Source organism: Harpia harpyja, chromosome 1 (genome assembly GCF_026419915.1).
Source record: "Harpia harpyja isolate bHarHar1 chromosome 1, bHarHar1 primary haplotype, whole genome shotgun sequence".
Lineage (NCBI taxonomy): Eukaryota > Metazoa > Chordata > Aves > Accipitriformes > Accipitridae > Harpia > Harpia harpyja.
In genome coordinates, this window is record NC_068940.1 from 64,128,204 (window position 1) to 64,153,161 (window position 24,958).

Sequence of the window (24,958 nt, forward strand, 5' to 3'; positions counted from 1 at the left end):
TTTACCTTTTAAAAACTTTTGGGCCTAAGTCTTCTTCAGTGCAAACATGTAAGAAAAGACAGACAGAAAGACCAAAATCTTGAGAGACAGACTGTGAGCTGTTGAAATGAAAAATGTTTCAAAGTAATAAAGCTGAAATGTTTAATCTGTGTATGAGATTTCCTTCAATCTATCTCCACAGGGATGTAGTTAGTAAGAATGGAATATGTCCAGTATACCAACAGGGGACTTAGCCACCTGTGTATGTTTTTAAGAGAATTTTGGAATTCTTCTGGATGAAATATAACACCATGCATGAAAATTAGAGTGACAGGTTATGAATATTTCAAAGATAATAATTTACATTTTGCTTGTACAGTGACACACCACGCACATTTTTCTGTCTATAATCTGTAATTTTACATCTTAAGGTTGATTATCTTGCCTTTTGATGAAAAGCATATTTTGACTGGGAAGATACATGTATAATGGTGTGTACCACTGCACCAGCAGAGACTGTGTACCTCAGAGAAATAAATGCTAATGATGTGATATTTACCATTATTTTCATGAAATATTTAAAAATAAAAATTTTAGACTAATAAGTTCTGATGATCAATATGATCACAGATGGGTATAAAGCCTCCTTTTAAAAAACCTCAAGAAAGGTTAAGAGAAGCCAAGGTCCATTTTTGGAAGTTCCTTTACTCAGTGTTTATGAAAATCCAGAAGAAGATACATATGTAAAAGATTCTTGCTTGCTAAACATTCCTATTCACTCTTTTTCGATGTAACCTTTGATAGAATCATTGTATAAAGTCCCAAAAGATACAGTGAAACCTAACAGCTCCCTGCTGCAAAAGAGAATTTGATGCAACTTTGCTGGACACGTTAAACCAAATACTTAGGATCAGAACTACACAAAAAGAAAATCTTGCAGTAGCAATTTTTTTTTTATTTACTCAGCTACCGTACAGCCTATGATGACTTGTTTTCCTTTAGTTATATGAACAGTTTGACAGATTACTGTGACAAGGTTACTCTTAAATTGATAAAAGGTTTGATAGTGTCGGAACATTTGTCAGAAACGTCTGACATCACGTGTAATGGACTCTGCACTTCAAGCATCAATGGTACTGCAGTCTGCTGTTTTCCATTCAGTGTGCGATACACACCGCCCAAAAACATACAGCAGAAATACAGAAAAGCAGGCAGGATTTACCAAAACAGCCCCTTGTACTTTATCAAACAATTCTGATTAAAGAATTTGTCTTCTATAACCCACCTGGCAAAATGCACTTAAATAAAAAATTTTACATATCAGTTAAAGGGTGGCCTCCTTGCTGGAATAAACCTGGAAATGGGATGGGCTATGATAAACGTACATAACCATAAGCATTTCCAGCATTCCCTGTACTTTTGAGAGAGAAATATTGTAGGGTTTAGAACATTATTCCTCAGACCTGCCAAATGTCAGACATTACAAGTGACAGTTGTATTGCTGGCAGCCTTGTCACATGCTGGAGCAGAGGAAATGGGTTCAGAAGGGCTCATTTTGGGCACTGGCAGCTAGCCTAGGCGAACCAGTGTCCTGAGCATAAGCTAGCTTTGGTGAATACCTCCCTTAAATTTAGCTCTCTAAAAATCTTGTACTGCAAAATAATAATATAGTTTAGGGATTGGAATTCAGGTTTTCACCTCACATCTTGTAGCAAATTACACTAATACTTCTATGCAGGAAGCCTAAGAGCCAGCACCTTGTGCTGTTTTGTGAATATCTGTTCGCATGAAGTCTTAACGCATGGTGAGCCCCCAGCCATGTAAGCTAAGAGAGAGCTCTACAGAAGACAACCATTCCTGAAGAGACAAATGTATGTCTTGCTCATATAGCAGCAATCTGCTGCTATACATACTGCATTTGGGGGCGGGGGGGGGGGGGGGGGGGGGGGGCAGGGCAGAGAAGGACATGGAGCAGGGGGGAAAAGAGAGTAGGGATTTGGACCTTTATCCACCTCTACTATGTAAACATCTGCAATGGTAAAGAAAATGTCTTGCAACGTATTACTTCAAAAACCTATGTGCTGCCATGACAAATTCTTGTCTTTTCAGATATTTACGTTTCCCTATACCATCCTTCCCTTTTTGCTTTGATAAATACTTTTAATATTCTGAAAAAAGAGAGAACAACTATCTGGTTTCTCCTCGCTTCCATTCAGCCAAAGGATAGAAAATCAGCAAAATAAATGTCAGCATTTTTGTTAAAGAGCATCTGTTCACACAGGAACTCCATGCTAGCAAGACAAAAGCCCTCTAATCATAGACCAGATTAAGTTTAGTGGAGCGCATTAAAAATTTTGCCACAGTGCCGAAAGGAAGCTCTCAGATACTTGATGCGCACTTCCCATACGCAGACAAGGGGTAGGGACATGCTCTCTGAACTTCATGATTCAAGTATCGCTGCTCATACCACAGCCTCACACCATGACTGCAGCACTAAGTGCCAAAGCCGTAAGGCTCCTCTAGGAATAGTTAGTTCATTCCTGATCAGCTGAAAGCATTTGTCTGAACTCGGAAAGGGTCAGACTGCAAGAAGATGTATAGCAAAATAGCTTTTTGAACATCAGCAGACTACAGTCAATTTATACCTACTGAGGATCTGGCCCCTGAACTGGGATTATCTGTGACTGTCACAGGCGGGAAGTGTCATGAATGTAGTCTGTACAAATGTCAGACAGGTACACTCGCAATTCAGCTTGCATGAAATATGAAAAATCACCACCACACTATACTCCTGCGAACAGTGAGCCAGTTCTACCTGTAGCAGCCTTAGTAGGAGAAAGTCACAGGGAAGAGTCTCAAGCTAACATAATTTTGCTGAAGTTCAGACATCACTTCACTGAGACTGCTAGTTCCAGTCCTGGCCAGCCACGTCCACATAAAGCATACTTAGGGAAGTCTTCCAGCATTTTTGGTCAAAATCAGGAAAGGCAAAATGACATAAAATTGTAATATCCTATTAAATTGTTACTCCTATTGCAGGCTTCAAAACAACAACCACTTGGATTCAAGTCAACAAATCAGCCCCAGACTGTTCCTTACTTTACCAAATTTAATTTATTGATCCCTATTTGAAAGACTGATTTGTGATGAAAAATATCAGAGACAGTGTTGTCTTTTGGAATAGGCTATTCTATGGCAAAAGCACTGCAGTTCTGCATCATAAGAAGGGTGGATTTTTATTTTTCAAATCTCTCCATGTTCTTATTTCAACACAGAAACTGTGTTATCCTAAATCCACCCAGGCAATCTCTGGTTGGAATCTCAAACTGGGTTATTCCCCTCCCGCATGTCATCAATAATAATCAAGACTTTGGAGATCCAATCAGGTTCTCATTTCTACTCATTACCCACATTCAGTCGAGTGAGGAGGCTTAACAGGGTGCAACATTTTAGGAAACGGTTCTTTTGATGATGCATGAGGAGCAAAGAGCTCCCTTCTGCTGCCTCTCCAGTTTGAACAGGAATAAAATACAATAAAACTGATGTTTATCAGCACAACCTGCAAATGTGACTCTCAAGATAAACAGGGAGGTAGAAGGTGCTACTTCCTACATCATCATTTTTCAGTAGAACAGCAGTTAATTAGATGTTAATTAGATGGCTACAAGGCCACCTTCAGTGGGTTTCATACTTCTCAATCTTTAAGCCCAGCAACGTGTGACACAGCAATCAAAAGATGGGATAAATGACTGAGATGGGAACACCCATGTTTGTTGTGCACTGGGCTGTGATTCACAGATCGTTCTAACTATAAAGTCTGTCATTAGGGAGGTTTTCTTGTCATGCTAATTCTTCTTTTAACATAAGAAAGAAACCAGATTAAAATAAACATAAGACAATGTGAAGGCCCTCACCTCTCTGTCCCCCACAACTCATTACCAGAAGGTTTTCAACAGGCGTTAATTAACTGTTCAAACTAAAGGAATAAGGGTTAACATTCAAGTGCAGGAGGCTTCTGATGTCTTTTTGTGGACGTACATAAGTGTAAACTGAAAGGCCAGCTTTGACGTTTTCCTACCCGAAGACACTGAGTATTTTAAGTGCACTTACGGCTGGCACAGCTTGATAAGGTCCTGGTCAGTGGTGCCGGGTGGAAGGCCTCGAATGTACAGGTTGGTTTTACTCAACTGCTCTCCGCTGCTGTTGTTGCTGCTGTTGTTGCTGCTGTTTGTGCTGGGGCTGGGAGGAGCCATGGGGTGGGGAGCTGGTGCATAGGACTGCTGGAAACAAAACAAAACAAAAAGGGTGTTACTTGAAAACAAAAGCATGGTGGACTCGCGTGCTTTACCCAGGTAACTCCAGAGCTATGCAGGGAGGACATGCTTGTCCTGCCCTCCCTGACTGCCTCCAGCTGCCTGCTCCTACAGTGCGTGCACCCACCCCGGGTCAGCAATGCCTTTCAAAATGGGGCCGAGATTTTGGGTTTAGCCATGGCTATGAAGTGCATTATGCATTATTTTACTTTATTTTGTTAATCTGGAATTAACGTAGCTAGATTATGAGCCTATTTTATCTACATCACAAAATAAAGCTCTGAAATGGCAGATACTCAGGAGTACCTGGTATTAAAGAGAGAAGTTAAACACAATCTGCTTTAAGAATACTCTAAGACACAAATAAGAATATCTAGCCAAAGGTACAGAAGCTGATGTCAGAAGCCTGGTTAGTCTCTTCTAAACATGAGGAGCACCCAGTACATGCACAGTCAGGTGGCAGAGAGTTGGCTAGCCTGAGAGGGGAAAAAAGTTCCAAAGGAGCCTGAAAAGACTATCATGGATGTCTTCCATAGAGAAACAGGGTTTGGAAAAGATGATCAGGCTAAGACCTCCTGCTCCCAAAACCTTACCCACTTCCAAACAACCACAAACCAGACACAACAACTGAGAAATACCACTTAAAAAGGGAGTCATTCTCACAGGGACAACAACATTCTCCCTGGTAAATACATGCTATGAAAGAAGACACATGCATGCTATAAAAATTATATAAGCACCTCCAACAACGGGGGCAACGGGGAATTTAAGCTGCTGCAACCATGCCTGGCTCTCTGACCATCAGCGTATTTACTCACAGCACAGAGTGCTTGTGAGGAGAATGGAGGAGTGGTTGGCAGGAGGAAGCCATGTCCTGACACCATTGTGACCTGTGCAGAAAAGCTGCGACCTAGGGGAGAAGTTGGGGGAGATTGGGAATGCTGCGGGCCAAGGCTCGGCCTGGGCAGCCAGGGGAACTGGTGGCAGAGCTCCAGGAACATAACTGCCTGCTGAGAGGGGGGAAATCCCCTTCCCACATGCTGATCAGCGGATTCTGCTAGCAGTCTGCGTAGTTACAACAGCAGGTAAATGTTAGGTGAATACTAAGTCAACCATGATGTGCTAATGGACTAATAAAAGCAAAACATCTGCAATTTTCATTATAGTAGCAGTGACATTTTAGTGACTTCTAATATGCTTATTCTACATTTAGGCCTTGAACAGAGAAAATATTTAAGTCTGTGAGTAATTTTGATCACACTGATCAACTGCCCCTTTCATTTCAGTGGCCCTACTTTAGAGCTTCTAATTATGTACACACTAAATCAGAGCGTCGGTACATGGTTATTTTTAAATTCTCTCTGCTCTAAACTCTTTCAAACAAGTCCCTTTACTTAGAAGAACCAAAAGAAGTTAGAGAGCAGAAGAGGAGCATCAGTGATAGGTGAAGCTCAGAGGCTTTGATGAGATATATAAAGCGCCACACTTCCAACGATGTCTTTCCTGCTGCCTTCTCCTTCCTTCTTCCCAGTTTATCCCATTTAAACCAGCAGAGTCGGAACACACCATCAAGTGTCAAGACATCAGAATTCTTCCGCATTCTAGCCTGGTTGTAATGTGACTCAAGTAGGACCCATTAAAAGGAAAAATCGGTTTAATAGACAGTGCAATCGCCATGCTAGCAAGTAATGACGTTCACTCTCATCTACAGTAACAGAGAAAGGCCAACCAGCTTCCTTCCCCGAGTATCTGCGTAGATACTTTTGCTGACAATCAAAAGCACTTAATGCATACGGATCATATTTCTCTGCACACACATTTTATCACTGGGTAATCCCCACCCACCCCAGCTTCAATGTCATTCCCAGAAATAGAAAGCTGAAGAAGCAGCAGCCCTGAATACCAGCACGGGGAACTGCCTCAACTGAGCCCTAGTGCTGTGAGCACGTCCTGGAAATCAGCTCCACACAACAGCCATGGCGTGGCTGGGTAAAACTGCAGGCAACAGTGACCTCCAACAAATACATAGACAAGTGCATCTTAAAACATCCTGGCTGAAAGCATATTTAAATCTCTGGGCACTCCAGGGCCATGGTAGAGGTGACTGTGTATAGCACATGTTTGGCTTTAGTACACCAAGAGCTCAGGAAATACACCGTGGTGAACTTGTACATTTTAAGCACTGGTAAGGTAGAATAAAAAAAAAAAAAAATTTAAAAAATGTCAAGGTAACATTCTTACTGCTTTACCCCACACCTCCAAGTTTACCATACACACTGAATGCACGTAAAGGACAGAATTTTCTGTAAGCCAGTAAAGTGCTATGTACTTTAATTATTAATTGTTATTATTATATATGTCTTAGCAGGGGATAATGAGTAAATGGCCTATTCTCACACCAACCTAATAAGCAAGAAAAAAAAACAAGTGGAAATACACCTTTGAAATACAAAGAGCAATTTTCATTCTATTGTAAGATCTTTATCCTCAAACAGAGGAAAGCACTGGGGGCCTAATTCTAATTTAAGCTTAAGACTTTTTATCCCTCTTGGCCAGCTGAAAGGGGACCTAGATGTGAACATGAATTACATTTACACTGATTTTAAGGCTATTTAAAAAAAAAAAAAAAAAAAAAAAAAAAAAGTCCTCAGTATATCCAGAGAATTAGGCCATGGGATAGGTGGTCTCTCAAGCAAGAGCTGCTCAGACAATAGGCACACACAGATGCCCAGGTTCACAGCAGCATCCTGGGAGATGCTTTAAGGGTGGGCAGAGAGGCAGCCACACTCCGCTTTGGAGGATGCTGATCTCAGACCAGCAAGCACAGCTATACTCCAAACTCTCTTCACTAATAAATCTCAGCCACTGCTGCCCACAGTAATTTCCATGCATATCCAATACCCCAGAATACTATCCGCAGAAAGATTACAAAATTGCTTGTACTAGGGCTGATGACATCTTCTGGCCGGTTGCCAGACTAAAAGCTTCAGGTCAGAAGAAAGCTTTGAATTCTTGTTTCCTGAGCCTGTGAGTGTATGACTGATGGCAGAAGTATGTGTTTTGCCTCCAAATGAGCAAAGGGTCTGGTTCGTTAATCTCTACGTAATAACTGGAGTGAAAGAAATTAATGGCAACCTGATGATGATCCCAGATATTGACCACTTGCTACAGGATCCCGGATGATGCTGAAGGGGGGCATTGCCTGGGGAGCCACCTGCGCACCCGACGGCAGGAAATTTGTGCCTTGCTTTGATGTCGGCCTCCTCCGTGGCTGGGGGCAAAGCACTTAACTTCTCTGCCACGAGAGCCATGAGGAGCACCGCTGTCCAGACTGGCTCAAAACACCCTGACACCAGCTGTAGAAATCTGGGAAAAACATTTTGCCAACACAGCCGAGTGCAGGACCTGCAGCACTAGAAAAAAGTATTAGGCAAAATCTACGTTTTACTTCAAAAGGGAGCTGGAATTCGGAGCTGGCTTTGTCCTTAATTTTTCAGATAACCAACGCGACCAACTCATTTTTCAATTCTCATGCTTCATTAGTCAATGGGGAGTGGGGGGGAGTGAACTGGTTTGTAGATCATTCCAAGCAGCTTATTAATTTAGCATGGCTGGCTAATAGGATTTGTTTTCATCTTTGAAAAATGAATGAAACTTCTCCTTTTTCATTATTTAAAAGTGAGAAATTAATGTGCTTAATTCTTATCCAGTCTCAGGAACGCACCCTTATGCTTAAAACCTACTGTTGAGCTCTCTGAAACAGTGTCCCATGCAAGTGCACACAGCTAAGCATGAATAATGAGATACCTTGGTCCTTCTTACACAATAACCCAGAAAGGCTGAACCAGAAGCCTCTTGGTTATTAAATGAACAATACTCCTCCTTCTAACATCCAACCTCCTTAACACAAGGACGGTATTTATCTTCCCATAGAAACCACAGTACTCTTACGTATTTTTTTCACTTGTTGCAAGTTTAGTTTAAAGCATTTTTCTCCCAAAGCAAAACACTACTTAAAAAGACAAATTTCAAATATTTTTCACATACAATTCCTTTTGGATGGGAATCACAGGCCCCAGATGCCAAGTTGTAGAGTCTGCTTTATTAGCAGCAGCTGGCTCCTTGGCAGGCTTCTGAGGCAGTTGGGCTTGTGGTTTTGGAGTGGCCTCAGAGTCTAGGATGCAGCTGGACAGCTATGCTAATGGACTAGCCAATTTGTTTGTATTCACCTTTGGCTATCCCAAATTTGTACTCTTTTATCCACTTGAAAGTAAGGTCTTGGAAAGATTCCCCATTAACACTGATATGTTGACTTTTCCTATTGTAGTGCATATTTTATATAAAAAAAAAGGAGTACAACACACAGTCCTGCATTAAAACATGCGTTATTTAAGCAATTGTGAACATACACTATCCATTTCTCTCTGAACAGAGTGTTTTCCAGCTGCTAGATTCATCTCACTTAGAGACCAATTGCTACACAATTCCCTTAGCTCCTGATTGAGAGAATAAAATAAGGCAAAGTAAATACAAATAAATTGTGCAAATATCAGTTTACAGCACACACTAGCAAAATACTGTTCTCTTTACACCCTACTGTACAAAGGAGTAATTTTTGAGAGCTGGAGGGTTCTTACTGGCCAATTATAGCAATGATGAGAGGATGCCACCAACTTATCGGCCTGATGATGGGATTTTGGAGCCGATTGAATGGCAAATCTCATATTAAGCAAAAGACAATCATCACAGTCAAAAAGAAAACAGAGAGGTAGGGCAAATATAATAAAAAGAATTAGATAAAAGCCACAGCAACTCTTCTGCATTTTGGTTGCCTTCCTCAGTGAGAAGCAGCACCAAAAGGTAAGCTGTATTTCTCATCTACAGCCAGGTGGAACAGAAAAGCAAATACAAGATGAACATTGAAACTGGCAACACAGAAACCTTGTGTATTTTAGAAAGGCTGCAGTCAAGGGAGCTCGAGTCATAATTTTCTTCCTGAGTTTGCAGGGCATTCACTGGTCTCGCTGAATCCAGCCATGACTATTGTCTAGCTCCCCTCTGACCAACGAAGGCCTGGAAGACAGAGCTCCTCTTGGACGCTTCCCTACATAGTCAGGTCTTTCCCTAGACATCTAACAGAAAACAAACAGATATCTTCTAACTTCTCTGCACAGTGACAAAGCTTCCTGGACTGTTTCCGTAGAAGCAACAACCCACCACTTGGCAATGTTTTCCATTTGTAAAGGAACAGCATGTGAAAATGTTAGTAAACTCAGAAGATGAAGACAGACAATAAGCTTCAAAGTCTGTTGCATCACAGTTCTTTCAATCAAGAAAACCAGAACACACCTCAAGAGCATTTTGATTTCTCTGAATCCCTTCCAAGGCCTTTAAAAGTGATTTGCTGGATACAAGAAGACCAGTGAGTCAGAGCTGCTGGGTTATGCTCTCTGTACTGCCACTACATCACTGTGCTACTCCAAGAAAGTAATTTATATTCCTTATATCTCAGTTTACCAATCTGTAATGATTTTTCCTTACCTTTTCAAGGCTTATATAATGCTCTGTGATTATTGGATGAAAGACACTATTGAAGACTACAATATTACTTAAAGATGGGGAAAATATTATTAAAATTTAACTTAACAACTAAAGCTATCTCTAATTCTTTTACAGATAAAAATGATTTCTGCATACAATGATTTTGTTACCCTGTATCTAAACTGAATGAATGAAATAATTTTAAAGCTTAAATAAAATGCCAATCCAATTAGCTTTCTCATTAAAAATAATTCTTTTTATTTTATTTAAAAACAAACTTAGAATTATTTAATCACAGTGCTATCTTGCTTATGCTTCTTGTATACATTGAACTTTTTTTTTTTTCATTCTATTCCAAATTATATCTCTAGCCCACAGGAAAAAGGTATCGTTGTGTTTTGCTTACCCTTTCTTTTCACACAGCAAAAAAACCCCACTTGTGAAAAATGACAATTATGGAAAAAAAACCCCAAACCCTAGTCCTCCAACAGGCACAGTAGTCATTCAACAGTCAGATTTAAATTGGGATTTGATGGGTCAGTAAGATACTTTGAGATCTTTGTTTCATACACAAAGCTTTTGAAATTAGTAGGCTAAATGCTCCTGGGGTTTACAGTTCCCTTGAACCAGGCACAAAGCACTAGAGGTCCATAAAGCATAAGCTCAGGCACAATTTGGCTCAATTTTCTCTGTTCTAAAACACTTATCTTCCAAATCACAACTGCCCAGCTTTTAGCATTTTATAAGCACTTACAGGTAGACAATACATAGGAAGCAAAACATCCATGGGAAGAGGAGGAAGTCCTTTATTGGACAGCACCTACAAAGTAGGTCTCATTTTATACAGTTTTCTGCATTAAAACGAACCAACCAACCAAAACCCAACAACAATTCATTCTTCTTGGCTATCTTTAAGAGCACTGCACTGAGAGTTTAGCAATCATTAGCCAGGGTGACATACACTAGAAGCCTGAAAATTTTCTCACTGATCACAGTATCTTCTATTTCCACTAAGATAGACTGAAATACACTAATCCATACATCACTCCATTTCCCACCATTACCAATGGGAAACTCAAAACCAAATCGTTCAGGTGGACAGCAGCTTATTTTGAAGTACGATTTTTTTTTTTTGAAGTTTAAATAATAAAGCGGATTAGAGCACTTATCATTAGGAGAGACATGGTCATCTCACCTGAGGATAAACAGGCCCCAGCAAAAACCAATCCAAGTGAAGGGAACAGCACAGAGATGAAGAGCATCGTTTGCAGACTGAGAACACCCCAGCCATCGCTGCCGACCCTGGGTTTTGGTCACTAAATAGATGTAAGCTGCCAAGCTGCCAACTTCAGCCCTTCACTCTCTCCTCCCTACATGTTGCTACACCAAAGATAAAACTACTCATCCCTCGTAAGCGATTTTCTGTTTATCCATGGACTGCCTGTCGCTCTGGACTAAACTATGGTAGCTTCCCTGAATTTAGAGCTTCTCGCATCCAGACAGGAGGGTACAATTTAGTCCTTAGCACTAAAAAGCCAAAGACTAGGAATAAGAGCTGTGTCACCAAATAAATATTTTCCAGAGCGGAAAATAACCTTCACAGCCTTGTCTCCTCCCATTTATTTCATGGCAGGAGGCTCCCATGACAGACCATTCCTGTGACATTATTTATTTCTCAGCAAGGGAGAAGAAGAATTCTTTCTATAGATAAAGTATTTTGGCACTTTGGCAAACTCGTAAACAATAACCTATATTCTTTGACATAAATTAGTGTTATTGCTTCATTATCCAATCCATTCATATTTTATTGATGTACTGAGACTAAATGTGAACAGAATCTAGATCTTAAAAATACTAAATCTGGGCAATCTGAACGATAAAACATTGCAATTCCCCTAATAAGAATATTTTAGAGCACAGAACAAAATATGACAGCAATTACTTCCTGTGATACAACAACTTTGTGGTAAAAAAAGGCAGGGGAGGGGGAATATAAAATTTAAGCAGAAATTATTGTTTGTGTTTACATTTCCATGTAGCCAATTTTTGTGCTACAATGATGAACTGTTGGTCCATTTGAAGGTTAAGAATAAAAATGCAGATCGAAAGGCTGATACTTAACTTTCCAAATGTTTGCAAAAACAAACACGTTTTTGGTTCTGAGAAACTAAATTTACTCTCTGGGTATTTGTTTACATGTGGCAGACTAAAAGCATCTTGGAAATGAGATGTAGGAGGCACATGCTTCATTGCATTGCTTTTCTGCACACAGTCCACACATACCACAGCATCAACACTGGTGCAAGAACCTGAGTATAAAAAAAGCTCATGACAGAAAACTGAACTTAAAGCACAGAACAAAACCAAAACATCGATATCATTTCTTTCCTCTCCACTTGAGAATTTAGTGAGCAGAGATCAGAAGCAGATGTGTTTTCATTTTGCAGTAAGAAAGCCCAACCAAAAAGGTTTTTCAAAATCCAGCCCAAGTTTCCTCAGTTTGTCTTTCTTATGGAAGAATTAAGCAGGAAATCTGCCACTGTTGACATGAGCATCGGTGGGATGGAGGAATCAGGGGTGGCAGAGCTCCCGAGGAACAGCCCCCATCATCTCCCCATGTTACCACAACAGTCTTTTGCAGATGTGTACAGGGAACCTCTGCCCCCTCCACCCAGCGCTATATAAAGATGAGTTGTGCCTCCCCTCCTGCGGCCAAAGGAATCCACAGAACACAGAGTTTGGGAAAGCTTTGTCCCAAAGATAACAGCGTGACACCATCAGGACAGAATTTGGGGCATTCCACAATAGCCAGAGTTCATGTTTTCTTTGGGACCCCTTGGGCTACAGCAAAGCACTGCTCCCAGACCAGGGACCAGAGGATGCCCACAGAAGATAATGAGCCATCAACAAACCTCACCACGTTTTTGCTTCCAGTGCAAACTCCTCTAACAAGTTCATGGTAGCAAATAACTTTTTAAAAAATTTCCCATACAAGTCATTACAGTTCACACCTAATTCCTTGCTTAGGAAGAAGAGGAGACAACCAACCTCATGAGACTGATGTATGTGATGTCTTTTAAAGGACAGCTAGAAAGCCAACAGTAAGCTAATACAGCAGGGATAAGAATCTAACGGTAGTGATTGGGATTTAGGTGTCAGCCTATGGAGATAGATGGCCAAGGTGGTGCCGGACACCTTCGTGCTTGTGACAGCCCCAAATACTGTACCAGGAAAGGCTAAGGGAGGCAGGGAAGCCAGGATGGCCATGCGCAGGGCTCACTGCAGGCAGCTGGGTCTGAAACCCCATGTTAGGAACCTCTCTGTCCCGTTCTAGGTACTTCTCTACATTCTTAAAATGAGTTGTCTGTGTAAAACAGTGAGCTTTATAATGAAGTCACCATTACACATGAGCTAGGAAACTGTCTGGGCCCACGTAAAGACTGAGGTGAAGGAATGGATCTCTGCAAGCCTTAAAGGAACTTGGTAATAAGATGAATTCCGGAACTTCATCAGGTCAAAGGCAGCTTTGAGCATCACACTACCAACATCCCATGAGCACACAAAACATTAGGTACCTGGGAGGGTCAGCAAGATTTGCCATGACACGTTTTGGGATTTAAGCACTTCCATTTTCAGCTAGTGTCACGAAGTACTTACTCATACGCTAAGGAAGTTGAACACAGATAAACACTCTCCACTTCGTTACTATAGACTCTGGTGTCTTATAAAATCTCTATTTTCTCTAGATTTCATGTGGCAGACATGGGAGGTAGTGTGGGAAATGTTATTTCATTTTCTTTGATTTAACAAGCATCTACTGTAATTTACGTTTAAATTTTCTTCCAGACATCAATCAAATCCACCTGAGGCAAAATTTACTACATAAACTAAATAATTAATGCAAAAATAGAGAACCTCTTTTTTCTATTTTTTGAATTTTCAGAATTACACTCAATTTACTTAAAGGCATTTCTACCTTTTTCCTTAAAATTCAACTTTCTATAAATGATACTGGCTTGGAGGATGAATTTACTCAAGCATGCTGTGAGTTTTTGTTTCCATTCATACTCTTCTTAGGAAACCATATGTACCTTAGGCTGAATTGAAGCCTGAGCACTAAACCCTCAAGATACATCCTATATTCACACCAAATGCAGACTGAGGCAAAGGTCCAAACTGATCAGCCCACCTGCAGGGGTATTTGATCACCTGTGTAACTAGATGCCACAGCAGCTACTGCCCAGCACACGCTTTGTTGTCATGACTGGAGGTCCTGGGAATGCCGACAGGACTACTGAATGATGAAAGTCTCCTCCTAAGTTTTGTAATACTTGAAGTCACTGGAAGATGACAACTATTTCTAAGCAGCTAGTGAGATTCTGACATCTGTTTTTGCTAGAAGGTAAATAAAAAACATGAACTCTTTTTGAAAAGTACAAATAGCTTCAGAATGTCCATTTTGCTTCAAAATCAGTGAATCTGAATATGCATAGACCTGCCCTGCTGTTTAGCTATACAAAAGACCCATCATTTCTTACACTGTAATCCAGTATTATTCAGCAAGTCCTTTCCCTTATAATCCCTACTTCTTCCTTCAGTGTTTCCACCATCTCTGGTTGTTAGCACTTCTCAGAGCTGGGGGGGGTGTAGTGTCTAAATTTACTATGGTATAAATTCTCAGTCTCTTCCCATTTCTTCAACAACAGACTGTGCTTCTGTGCTTGTCCGAAATTTCAAATGTCATTTGACTCATGCACTCAGAAATGTTGACTCAATTAAAATATCCATACAAAAACCAACTTGCAGTTTGGTAAAAGTAACCTACCCTCTTTTTTCTGATATGCTTAGAATAGCTCATAACCAGTGCAGAAATTTAATTTCATCGTGACAACTTTCTTTTCTCAGTTCCCTAAAATCATCATTATTTTCTGTTAAATGTTGCGGGATGATCAGCCAAGTATCTTGCTAACATACACAGACAGATTCAGCTGAAGACGTTTCACCTAAACCATTTTGGGCTTTGTGCCATGCACTTTTTCCATACTGTGCCTAACAATACAAAGAACCTGAACTTATGTGCTCAGAGGTGAAGAGCCTTGCAATGTGGGGACTCAGCTGCTTCGTTATGCATCTGTGTAAAATCCAATGGAACACTAATTGGGATAATGAGGTACTCCTGTTGCAAGCAATAGGAATTCAGAGTAACAGGATACATATGTTAAAATTCCTGAAACAAACCAGAAAGATTTAAAAAAAAAAAAAAAAAAAAGAGAGATACTAACACATTCATCTGTATTTACTATGTTTTTCATCCAAATGATATATTTCTTGATAAATAAGAACTTAAATTTCCTTCTGCACTGCAACATTGCCTCCAATCTCTTCTGTTAGCTTTCTGACTTTTTGACCTTTTAATATTCTTCTTTCATGCCTGATTTATTTTTTAAGTCTGAGGTTTTCCTCTCTGGAAATAATATGTATTTGAAGTCATTTCAAATGTTAAATCAGGATAAATAAAATAAGAAAGAAAGTCTCCTTAACACATTTCCTTAATACATGTTGTACCAAGCTTTAGAATAGAAGCTTGAAGTGTTAGCATGTAACTAAGGTTTATATTTCAAATCAGATACATATAAATATTCTAAAAGTCTTAATACCATTTAATACCACTGTCATAGACTCCTGTGCACAAAATGTTGAGCAAAAAAAGGAATTCAAGTCTAAAATGAAAAATAATTTACATAAAAAAACAGAATGGGGAAGAGTGACAACTACAATACTTCTAACAAAACAATAATCAGATTGTAACAGTGACACACAGTGTTACCAGCTGGAGCAGAAATTGGTTAGGAATACCAGGGCAATAAGGTTGTCTACAGGCATGTTGGCAGCAAAAGAAAGACCAAGAAAAACATTTGCCCACTGCTGAATAGTACAGGGGACTAGTGACAAAGGACACGGAACAGACAGAGGCTCTCGGTGCTTGCTTTGCCTCAGTCTCCACTGGCAAGGTCTGCTGCCATGGCTCTTGGGTCTCTCTGCCTAGTAGTAGGGCCTGGGGTAAGAGGTGCTGCCCCAGAAGAGGAGCATTAAGTTAGAAACTACTCCAGGAAACCAGTTAGAGGTTACTCAGCAACCACCACAAGGGAGCCGGCCAATGTCACCAAGAAGCTGCTCTCTCATCCCTGAAAGGCTGTGGCAACTGGAGGCCATCAGGATGTTCCTGATGACTGGAAAAAAGGCAAATATTACACCTGTCTTCAAAAGAGGGAGAATCTGGGGGACAGCAGGCTGGCCACAGCCTGGCAAAACTAAAGAGAAAAGCCTCATGGGAGCTGTGTCTAAGCACATGAGGGACAAGGTGACTGAGAGCAGCCAGCATGGATGAGCAGGGCAAATAACACTTGGCCAACTTGCTTGCCTTCTGTGTTGAGACAACCAGCTCTACAGATCGGGGGAGAGAAATGGATGTTGTTTACCTTGACTTTAGCAAGTCTTGCAACATGGTACCATCACCAACAAGCTGGACAACAGGAGGGGGTGCACCCTCACCGAGATTGCAGATAACACCAACTTGGGGGGAGTGGCTGACTGACTAGAGAAAAGGGCTGTCTCAAATATTAATACGAGTACATCCAATGCTATAAGAACTACTCAACACAAAACTCCTTCACCTCACACATTATGTATGTTAAAAACCCTCCAAGTTTACTTCCAGAACAAATGTCTACTAAGTGATTTCTGCAGGTGCAGATACATCCTATAATCAAATTCAACTGCACACAAAGGATTTACTAAAATTGAGACATCTGAACTTTATTCCTTTGCTACACTTTGACCTCAAGTTTAGTTCATTTGCTAAAGTCATTATTAAACAACAATGTTCCACACAGATTTCAGCAGCAGTAGTATTTACATTAATGCAACATCCTTGGGTTAAAGGAATTAGAAATGCTGAAATTCCTATTCCTCCGCTTCTTTGAAGATCTACAGTGTAGTCAAAGGAAACACTGTCTAAGAAAAAGCAGTACCATTTTAAAGGCAGTCTCGTTCTCAATCATTTGAAATAAAATAAACTGGCAGATCTTTAAAAATCTCTGAGACTAAAAGTTACACAATTAATGCCACTACAGCTGCCATCAGATAATCAAAGTTCATTTTTGGTAAGATATTAAATTAAATGCACCCCTAGTTGTAACGAATAGATTTTTTTACCACCTTCTTAAAATGGGGAAGGCAATCTGACTCGCCCAATCATATCAAGATATAACTCCCAATGGACAGTGCACTCAGACGAGGTACTCGGAGTATCTAGGCTCCATCGCAGACATAAAATGTCACACAAAATAGATCTAAAGTGGTAAGGGCAACTTAAGCCTCAACTTTTGGGAATTTGGCCCAAGAAAACTTGAAAAATAACTTCTTCAGTGATCTTAAAACTGCAACAGTACACTGAAAGACAACAGCACAAATACTGCAGGTCTCCAAGGTGTGTCTGAGGACAGCTGCAGGACTGAATCCTACTTACAACACAAGGAACTAAAGTACCACTAAATACCTCTGCAAAGGCCGGGGTCTTGTCGAAAGCAGAACATACCTAATCAAGTATTTAAATGACCACATGGTAATGACTACTCACACAGGATCCAAATTCAGACTGCACAGGCTTATGAAGAAGTCCAACATTTCCTGACTCCTTGACTGTATAACCTTAACTTCCTTTAACATAATTAACAGAGTCTGATAACAGAAGCTGACAGTTACTTTCTGTAAGAAACATCACATTTGGGAAAACAAAAAGCCCACCTAGCAGAGAGCTTTACATTTGGGAGTTGCTAATAATAGGTGTTTGGGGAAATGGCATAAGAAATGCAAGCAGAGAATAATCATTCCCAGGACACCTTTCACTTTGGGACTTCCCAGTCAGAGGCTGTACATAGACCATCAACCTTACACATACCAAAGGCCCTACCTCTTCCATGATCTGACCCATTTAGACTTTAGTCCTCTAGGAACCTCTTTGTGGGAATCAATTTTAGAATTTAATTTTATATTAAAGAAAAAAATTTTAAATCTGTTTATTTTAAAGCTGCCACCAAAAAAAAAAAAAAGTAATTGGGGCTGCTTCCCCCACTCTTGTTTCACAAGGAAAATTTTGCAGTGGTTCTTTTTCCACCTTCTTCCTACCATTCAGAACATTTTATGTGAAACTCTGTCATACTGTATCCCATGTCTTATATGGATAATCCTCAAAAACATGAAGAGGTGGCAGCCACACAGTCAAGGGGATTGCTATCACATCTTTTTGCAAGTAAATAGAAACATCGTTGACATGGTGATGTATGTGCCAAAATACAGAGTCAGATTATTAAAAGTGCTAGATGTTTTTAACACACTTTGAAAAACAAATGTCTATATTAAAAAATGTTTCATCTTAGGGATTCCTCCTAAAAGGAAAAAGAGAATACGAGACTAAAAATATATAGATGCTCTTTTAACTCTACTGGTGTTAAATAGCTGAATTATCCCTCATATGCCTGCTACTTTGTTTGCAATGGCTTGCCACTAAATTTCCTTTCTTGAACCCTGGGCTAATGTAGTTCTCGCAGGGCAAAAAGTCTTTCCATGAAGGAAATAACCTATTATAAGGCTATTATATATTTCACTGAGGTCCATTTATCATTACAATTCCCTCATCCTATCACCCCCAACAGACAAAACTCTGCTGCAGAGGAGGAAACACATGCAGCAACGTGGCATTCCTGGCAGGGACCTTGCCATAGCTTTCTGCTGACATACAGAGCCCGGCTCTCCCTGCCCCCATCTCTGGCTCCCCACACTCAAGATCTCACCCTGCTCCCAACACATCTGCAAGAGTCTCTGTAGCCAGCAGACCTTTGACAATCCACTGGTCTGGCAAGGATGACCACAATTTAAAAGTTCCTTCACGGGCTGTAAGACTTAGGGTTTCTGAGCCACAAGTGGCCTCCTGGCATCCTCCTCCCTTTCTCTCCCTCCCCCCTTCTAAACATCAGCAGCTGCATAAAGATGCCTCGGAGCATCTGGAAGGACAGTAGCTGTTCAGACTCTGATAGTGAAATGGGCAAGTACAGGTGAGGGTTGATATGCAGAGTGATTCCTGCAATTAGTACCATAGCTCTGAAAAATATGGCAATGGCTATGAAGTTACACATAGGCATTCACTGCATTTCTCAGTCTCCATATCGTACATTTATTCAGCAAAGAAATAGTTTTTCTTTTCTCATTAATGCTTTTAACAGTCTTTGGTAATTATTCTGCAGGAAGCTAACTAGTACATTAACACAAGCCAGGAAGACAAGACTTTGAAATATTTCCCCCCCAATGCCATCGAGTATGACGACACACAGTACAGCCTGGTTTTCCTTAAAGCACTACCCTCCAGAAGCATTAACTGCCAGATTTCTGCAGTGACAGTCTGCAAGGCTAAAATTAGCAAGCAACACCTTCCCTTGCACCTCATCACATGATAGGAAACAAACATAAATAGGGAAATACAATATGTTCCTAAAGGTGAAGTCTGAATACTTTCATCTCAGTAACAGTTTAGAATTGAAGGACACTTACACAAGCAGCTTCTCGTGATATGTCATCTGCTACTAGCATTATAATTTGCTTTCTGCAGCATAGTTAAAAAAACGACCACCTCTAAATATGCTCCTTCACAACCCAGTCTGGCCTGAATCAAATTACTTCATGTCTATGCTACAGACAAATTGTTTTATTAGGCACCACTATGTTACCAGATGCCTATTTATTCTAGCACCCTTCTGCATAGATAACACAAACCTTTCAGTGGATCCATCTCATTGATAACTATTATTCTACATTTCACCCAGGAGTATCACAAACTCCTTTGCAGGCCACATCCCTCCCTCCTGCACTACTGAGGTGCAGGTGATTGCAGGCTGGGTGGCAGGACTTGGAAGATAAAACACCAGGTCATATTTATCTCCCCCCCCTCCCAAACACTGCTGCGTAGTCCTTAACAGCCATGCAAAGCAGCCATGGCACTTCTTTTTCAAAACCTTGTCCAGAGGACACACATAAAATCAGGCGTATTTAAGTCAATTTGCTAATTGAAACACAATGAAGGGTAGAATTAAATCTACTGAAGTTGTATCACAGTCCACACACACAAAAAAAGCGTAGCCAAATTATCAATTCATTTACAGCCTTTATTTCTCCTGCATAAGGGAAGCAAGAATAGTCCTTTGCACATACACAAAACCCCAGACATATGTCACAGTGTTGCATAACACTACATAGCATACAACAGGAGTGCATATAACCAACATGATTCAACTTACACAATGCTCTGACAACCTACTTCTAAGCTCATCATCACCTCGCTGGCTCATTCTAGCTCAGCTCGACTATCTCATCTACTCTCCTTGCTGCAGCGGTGTGCCTGTGGCTGAGGAAAGGGGTAACTTCTCCCTGAACAAGGCTCTGGCTTGGCCACGAATTCCCAAGGCAGCGCCCTGGATGCAATGAAGCCACAGCGATTTCAGCAGACCTGAGGTAGGGAGAGGCAGAGATTTTTCTGCAAATCCCCAGGGATCTGACTGCTTCTATTTTCATATCCCTAATTACAAACATCACTATTTTTGGTCCTAAAATGTTCTGAGCTTTTTTAAAATTAGCCACAGCATTTTACTTGAAGACGTCCTGGCAGCAGGCAGCTCCATAGGCCAGTGGCCGACTTGCTAAAATAGCGTTTATCAGCTACTCACTTGATCACAGTAACATTTCTGACAAACATGAGTCCCAATTTAAAGACATCTCTGAAAAAAAAAAAACAAAACAACCCCCCCCAAAAAACACAAAAAACCCCTCTGGATTAGCAGTTCTCACCCAACATCCCAAGTCTGTGAACTGACCTTGATGTTTAATAAGAACCATTTATGCAAACAAAAGGGAATTAAAAACAAACAAACGCAAAACCTCCTCCCCTGCCACAACAGCTAAGGAGCAAACAAGGCCATCGCCATCGATTCCCTTCAAGACATTCATCAAACTACTGGCAACAAAAATAAGACTCAGCTTCATTACAAACAGAACAATAAAGAAAAAGGAAGTTGAAAATTGAGGAAGAAATGCTCACAGACAATAGATGGGTTCAAGGTTTTTTTATTTATTTTTTTGTCAACAATCCAGGCACCAGGGTTTTCTTCGCTGCACTGAAAAATTACTAACAAAAGTACTAACAAAATTATGTGGCTGCTTCTGATTAATTTCATGACTTCGAATTTCGAGTGGTTCTTGAAATATTTCATAATTTATCAGAGCTTCTTTAAATATATACAACACTCATTAATGAAATCAGGACAGGACAAACTACTTTCATCTTCATAAGCAGTAGCTGATCTTACTCAAGCAAACATCCGAATTAGCTTATTTTGCTGCCTGTGATCCTAGCCTATCATTCCTATTTACAGATTTTTAAAATGAGCTCAGCTTCCTTGAAAAACAAAAGCAAAAAAAAAACCGCTACAAAACAAAAATCGACCAACAACAAAAAATTCTCAACACTTTCTCCAACCTAAGCCCACAATACTTGCCTTCAGCAGCCAAGGGCTTAAAAGTGCCTTAGCTGCATTTATTAGCTACAGGGTGGCATCAGTTAGGAGGCACGCACAAGATCAGCTCCATTCCCCATCCCATGCACCTTACCAGACAGACACCCCTCCTGCGAGGTTATTGTCCCAGGGCTTGGTCATGCTTTCATCATCACCAAGGAGTGACAGCGCTAACGCACAAGGACCAACACACTTGCCCAGGGCAGGCGAGGTTGGTAAGCAAGGGTGAGATGCTAGGCAGAGATGCACAGAAGTGCCCCATCAAGAAGGGGATGCAGACCACCAGGATCTCAGCACAGCATCGCTCAGGTGAAGCCCACTGCCTTGCAGCAGCACCCAATCCCTTCTGCACATCCTTCACTTTGCACTGGAGCAGGGACTCTCAGAAATGAATGTGGACGGTGGAGTTGGCACTTTGTATCAATTAATAAATTTTACAATAAATAATACCAGTCGTGTGACAAGGCTGATAAGTGATTACCAAGATGTCTCATAAATCAGTATCAACTCACTGTATTTTGAACTTAAAGCAATTAAGGATATGAAAGGAAAACCTTTCTTCAGGGAAGGTAAAGTTGGCAGGATAGAAGGTCTCTCAACATCTAGTACCAATGCTAACACTCACGTGTGAAGTGACGTAGCAGGATAATTATCCTTTCTGAAGATCTGGTGGCATTGCTTATACTAGTAGGTTAATTTTCTCTATTTTCCAGGCTCCCTTGCAGTGATCAACTGATGGCTGGTCTCCCTCTCTAAGCTGACAGTTTATCCAAATAACTGATACTATTGTTGTTATCATTAAAATAGCTTCCATTCAAGCTGCCATTGTTTAACAGCCATGGTCTGTGTATACAAAAAGAAAACTCTTTAAAACTCATTTCAAAGATGTCTGTTAGCCCAGGAAATATTTAACAGAAGCAGTATCTATGCAATGAGAAGATTAAGCTAGTTAGTGTTTGTGACGATTGCACTTAGCTATTCTATCCAATGGCAAGAACATCCTTGCATTTATCAAGGGAACAGATTTCGTAAGGAACTGCACACAGCAAGAAATAAATGAGAGATGCAGGGAAAACTCGTATTATTGTGGCATCTGCTAAAGCTATTTTAGAACGGTGTCCCCCTGTGCTGCTCCACTGACAGGCTTGTGAGTATTCACTAAAATTAAAATCCATTTCTCAGGCATTTGTAAATAGGCCACAAAAACTTAGCAAGTCTCAGAGGTTTTTTTTATGGTCACATCATTTTCTCCATCTGTTTATAAAATGTTACAGCCTATGCTTTGTGGTGGCCCTTGTGCCCTGGACCTGCTGCGAGAAAGGCTCTGCACTTCCCTCCTCCTCTGCCAAAGACGATAGTCCTTGTGGCATGTCCTCAGCCCTCTTGCATATAGGGCCAGTCTCAGGAAGAGTTTGCCCTGAGGACTATTAGTATTAAGGCCAAATTTTTTGTAAGGACAAAGCAGGTTCTTTGTTCCCAACAGCTTTGGGCATCCAATTTCCTTAAATGCATGTGAAAACACTGGTTCATCTTCTGCTTTGCCTACGCACAGGAACACATTGCACAGGCAAGGCCAAATATTTATGTCCCATCATTTTTAGGTTTTTTGAAAGGGCTGATTCACTGTCACATGAAGCAGAGTCCACCTCTTGTCAAAGCAAGCTGTTCAACTCACCAACGTTTAATTACGTTTTGTCTCCCATTAGGATGTGGCACTCTGACCAGCCAGCTAGAAATACATAAATGCAGAAATGGCTTCGAGCAAGATTGCAAGCCCTCTGCTCCCCTTGGCAAATCTGAGCTACTCACAAAGGCACTGAAATAATTGGGGCGGTGTGAAAATATACTCAACTGTGAGAGCAAAGGTTGTGTAAATCCGGCCACAACTAGCTTCTAGAAAAATGCATATACCATCTCTTACTCTGATTTTTAATTTTTTTTAGTTGGAGTTACATGCTATGGCAAAGTCTACGTTACCTCAAGAGACAAAGGGAGAAGAAAGAAGTATTGGGAGCATAAGACAGAGAACTAAAATGGTATGTCTGAAATTTAAACTAATATGCTAATCTAAAAGCCTCCTTATTACGTGACTGGGTTTGGAACATAAAAAGCAGAATATATCATGATTTGAATAAGTCGCACTTAGCAATATGAAGGATAACTGCTGAATTGCTGGCTTCTATTTCTGGAAAGATAAAGTTTACTCTGATCCCTGCTATACCAACACATTAACTCTTAATGTTATCAGTCTCCATACAGTAGTATCAAAAGGGCTTTTCTTCTTCCTCAACAGGATGATAAAGGGATATTCCACTCTCTGAGCTATATAAGCATTCCCATAAAAAACAAATTGCTGACTTTTTGGTGGGGAAAAAAAAAAATTGTATCTGTATCATCAAAATGGCCATCAGCTTAGGTAGAGAAAATTATTTGCGCACTGAAGGAGGGAAGCGCCAAACTGGAGAACAGAGCATCTGCTATGGAGGAGGCTATAATTATCTCATGCATCTGAACACCACTGGGCATTGAAGTTACAGTAGTTATTTTGCCAGATACTCTGTTTTCAGGGCTCTTACTTGACACCAGCAGGAAATAATCAAGAGTTTGCGAGGCCTGTCAATACAGACCTTGCACACTTCGAAAGGCTCTACTTTCAATGGCATACGCCTAGTCTTCTTGCTCTAATGCGATGAAAATCTGAACTATTTTGCTGTCACTGTCTCATATTACAAAACGCTGTAACTTTGCTAACTGTAGCACTCACAGGCTAACAACTACTTCTGTACCATCCACGCCGGCATGCTTCGCTGGTTAAGCATTTTAATGGGGGTCTTGGAGATTTCAGAAAGCAAGCAGGAAACAGCAAAATTACCACTCTGTAGCCTTACCTCCATCCAGCAGAAAAACCAAGTAAGTAGCTTCCTTCAACAGATGTAGAGTAAGTGCTATTCCTGTCGCGGGAACCTTTCCCTGGGGATGCGATGCCAATCTGAGAAAAGACTCAAGCCTGCTCCCAAACCTACGTGCAGGAGCTGTACTTCTCTGCCTCTGCAGGGGTAACTCTCAGTCCCAGGCCCCACATTCAAATCCTCTCAATGAAAGCCTTTTACGGGTGCATTCTTTGGTATTTTGTTAGGTTATCACGCACTTCTGGTCCACTCACAGAGAACATATCAACCGCAGCTGATCCCCAGCAAGTCTTTTTTAAATACCCACCTCATGCCTGTCATCAGCAGATCACACAGGAAAATATGGAAAAGGGTTATAAAGCTGTTCTTCTTTTAGGACAACAAATAGCTACTGTTCTTGTTTTCCACAAGTAATATGCATAATTGTTCACTTCTGGAAAAGCAACTAAAAAAAAAATAAAACACATTTTTCCCTCTTAATTCTCAGTCTATGCCTGTGCTTTTCTGAGAAGGGATCAGGGGAGAAAAGGAACGATAAAAATACAAACTGCAGCAAGAAGAGTGTACAACAATTTCTTTTGATTCTGGGAACACT

The 24,958-nt window shown here is 40.6% G+C and overlaps 1 protein-coding gene across 3 annotated transcripts in view; it reads right to left on the reverse strand.

Annotated features, from left to right (window-relative positions):
• The window catches only part of RBMS3 (RNA binding motif single stranded interacting protein 3), a 730,467-nt gene that overhangs the window by 354,559 nt on the left and 350,950 nt on the right, over positions 1–24,958 (reverse strand). For 2 of the 3 annotated variants that reach the window (XM_052797551.1, XM_052797557.1), the window contains one exon: positions 4,090–4,259. In XM_052797551.1, the coding sequence (XP_052653511.1) occupies positions 4,090–4,259 (170 nt within the window). The remainder of the gene's footprint in view (positions 1–4,089; positions 4,260–24,958) is intronic. The other variant, XM_052797566.1, reaches the window with a different exon arrangement.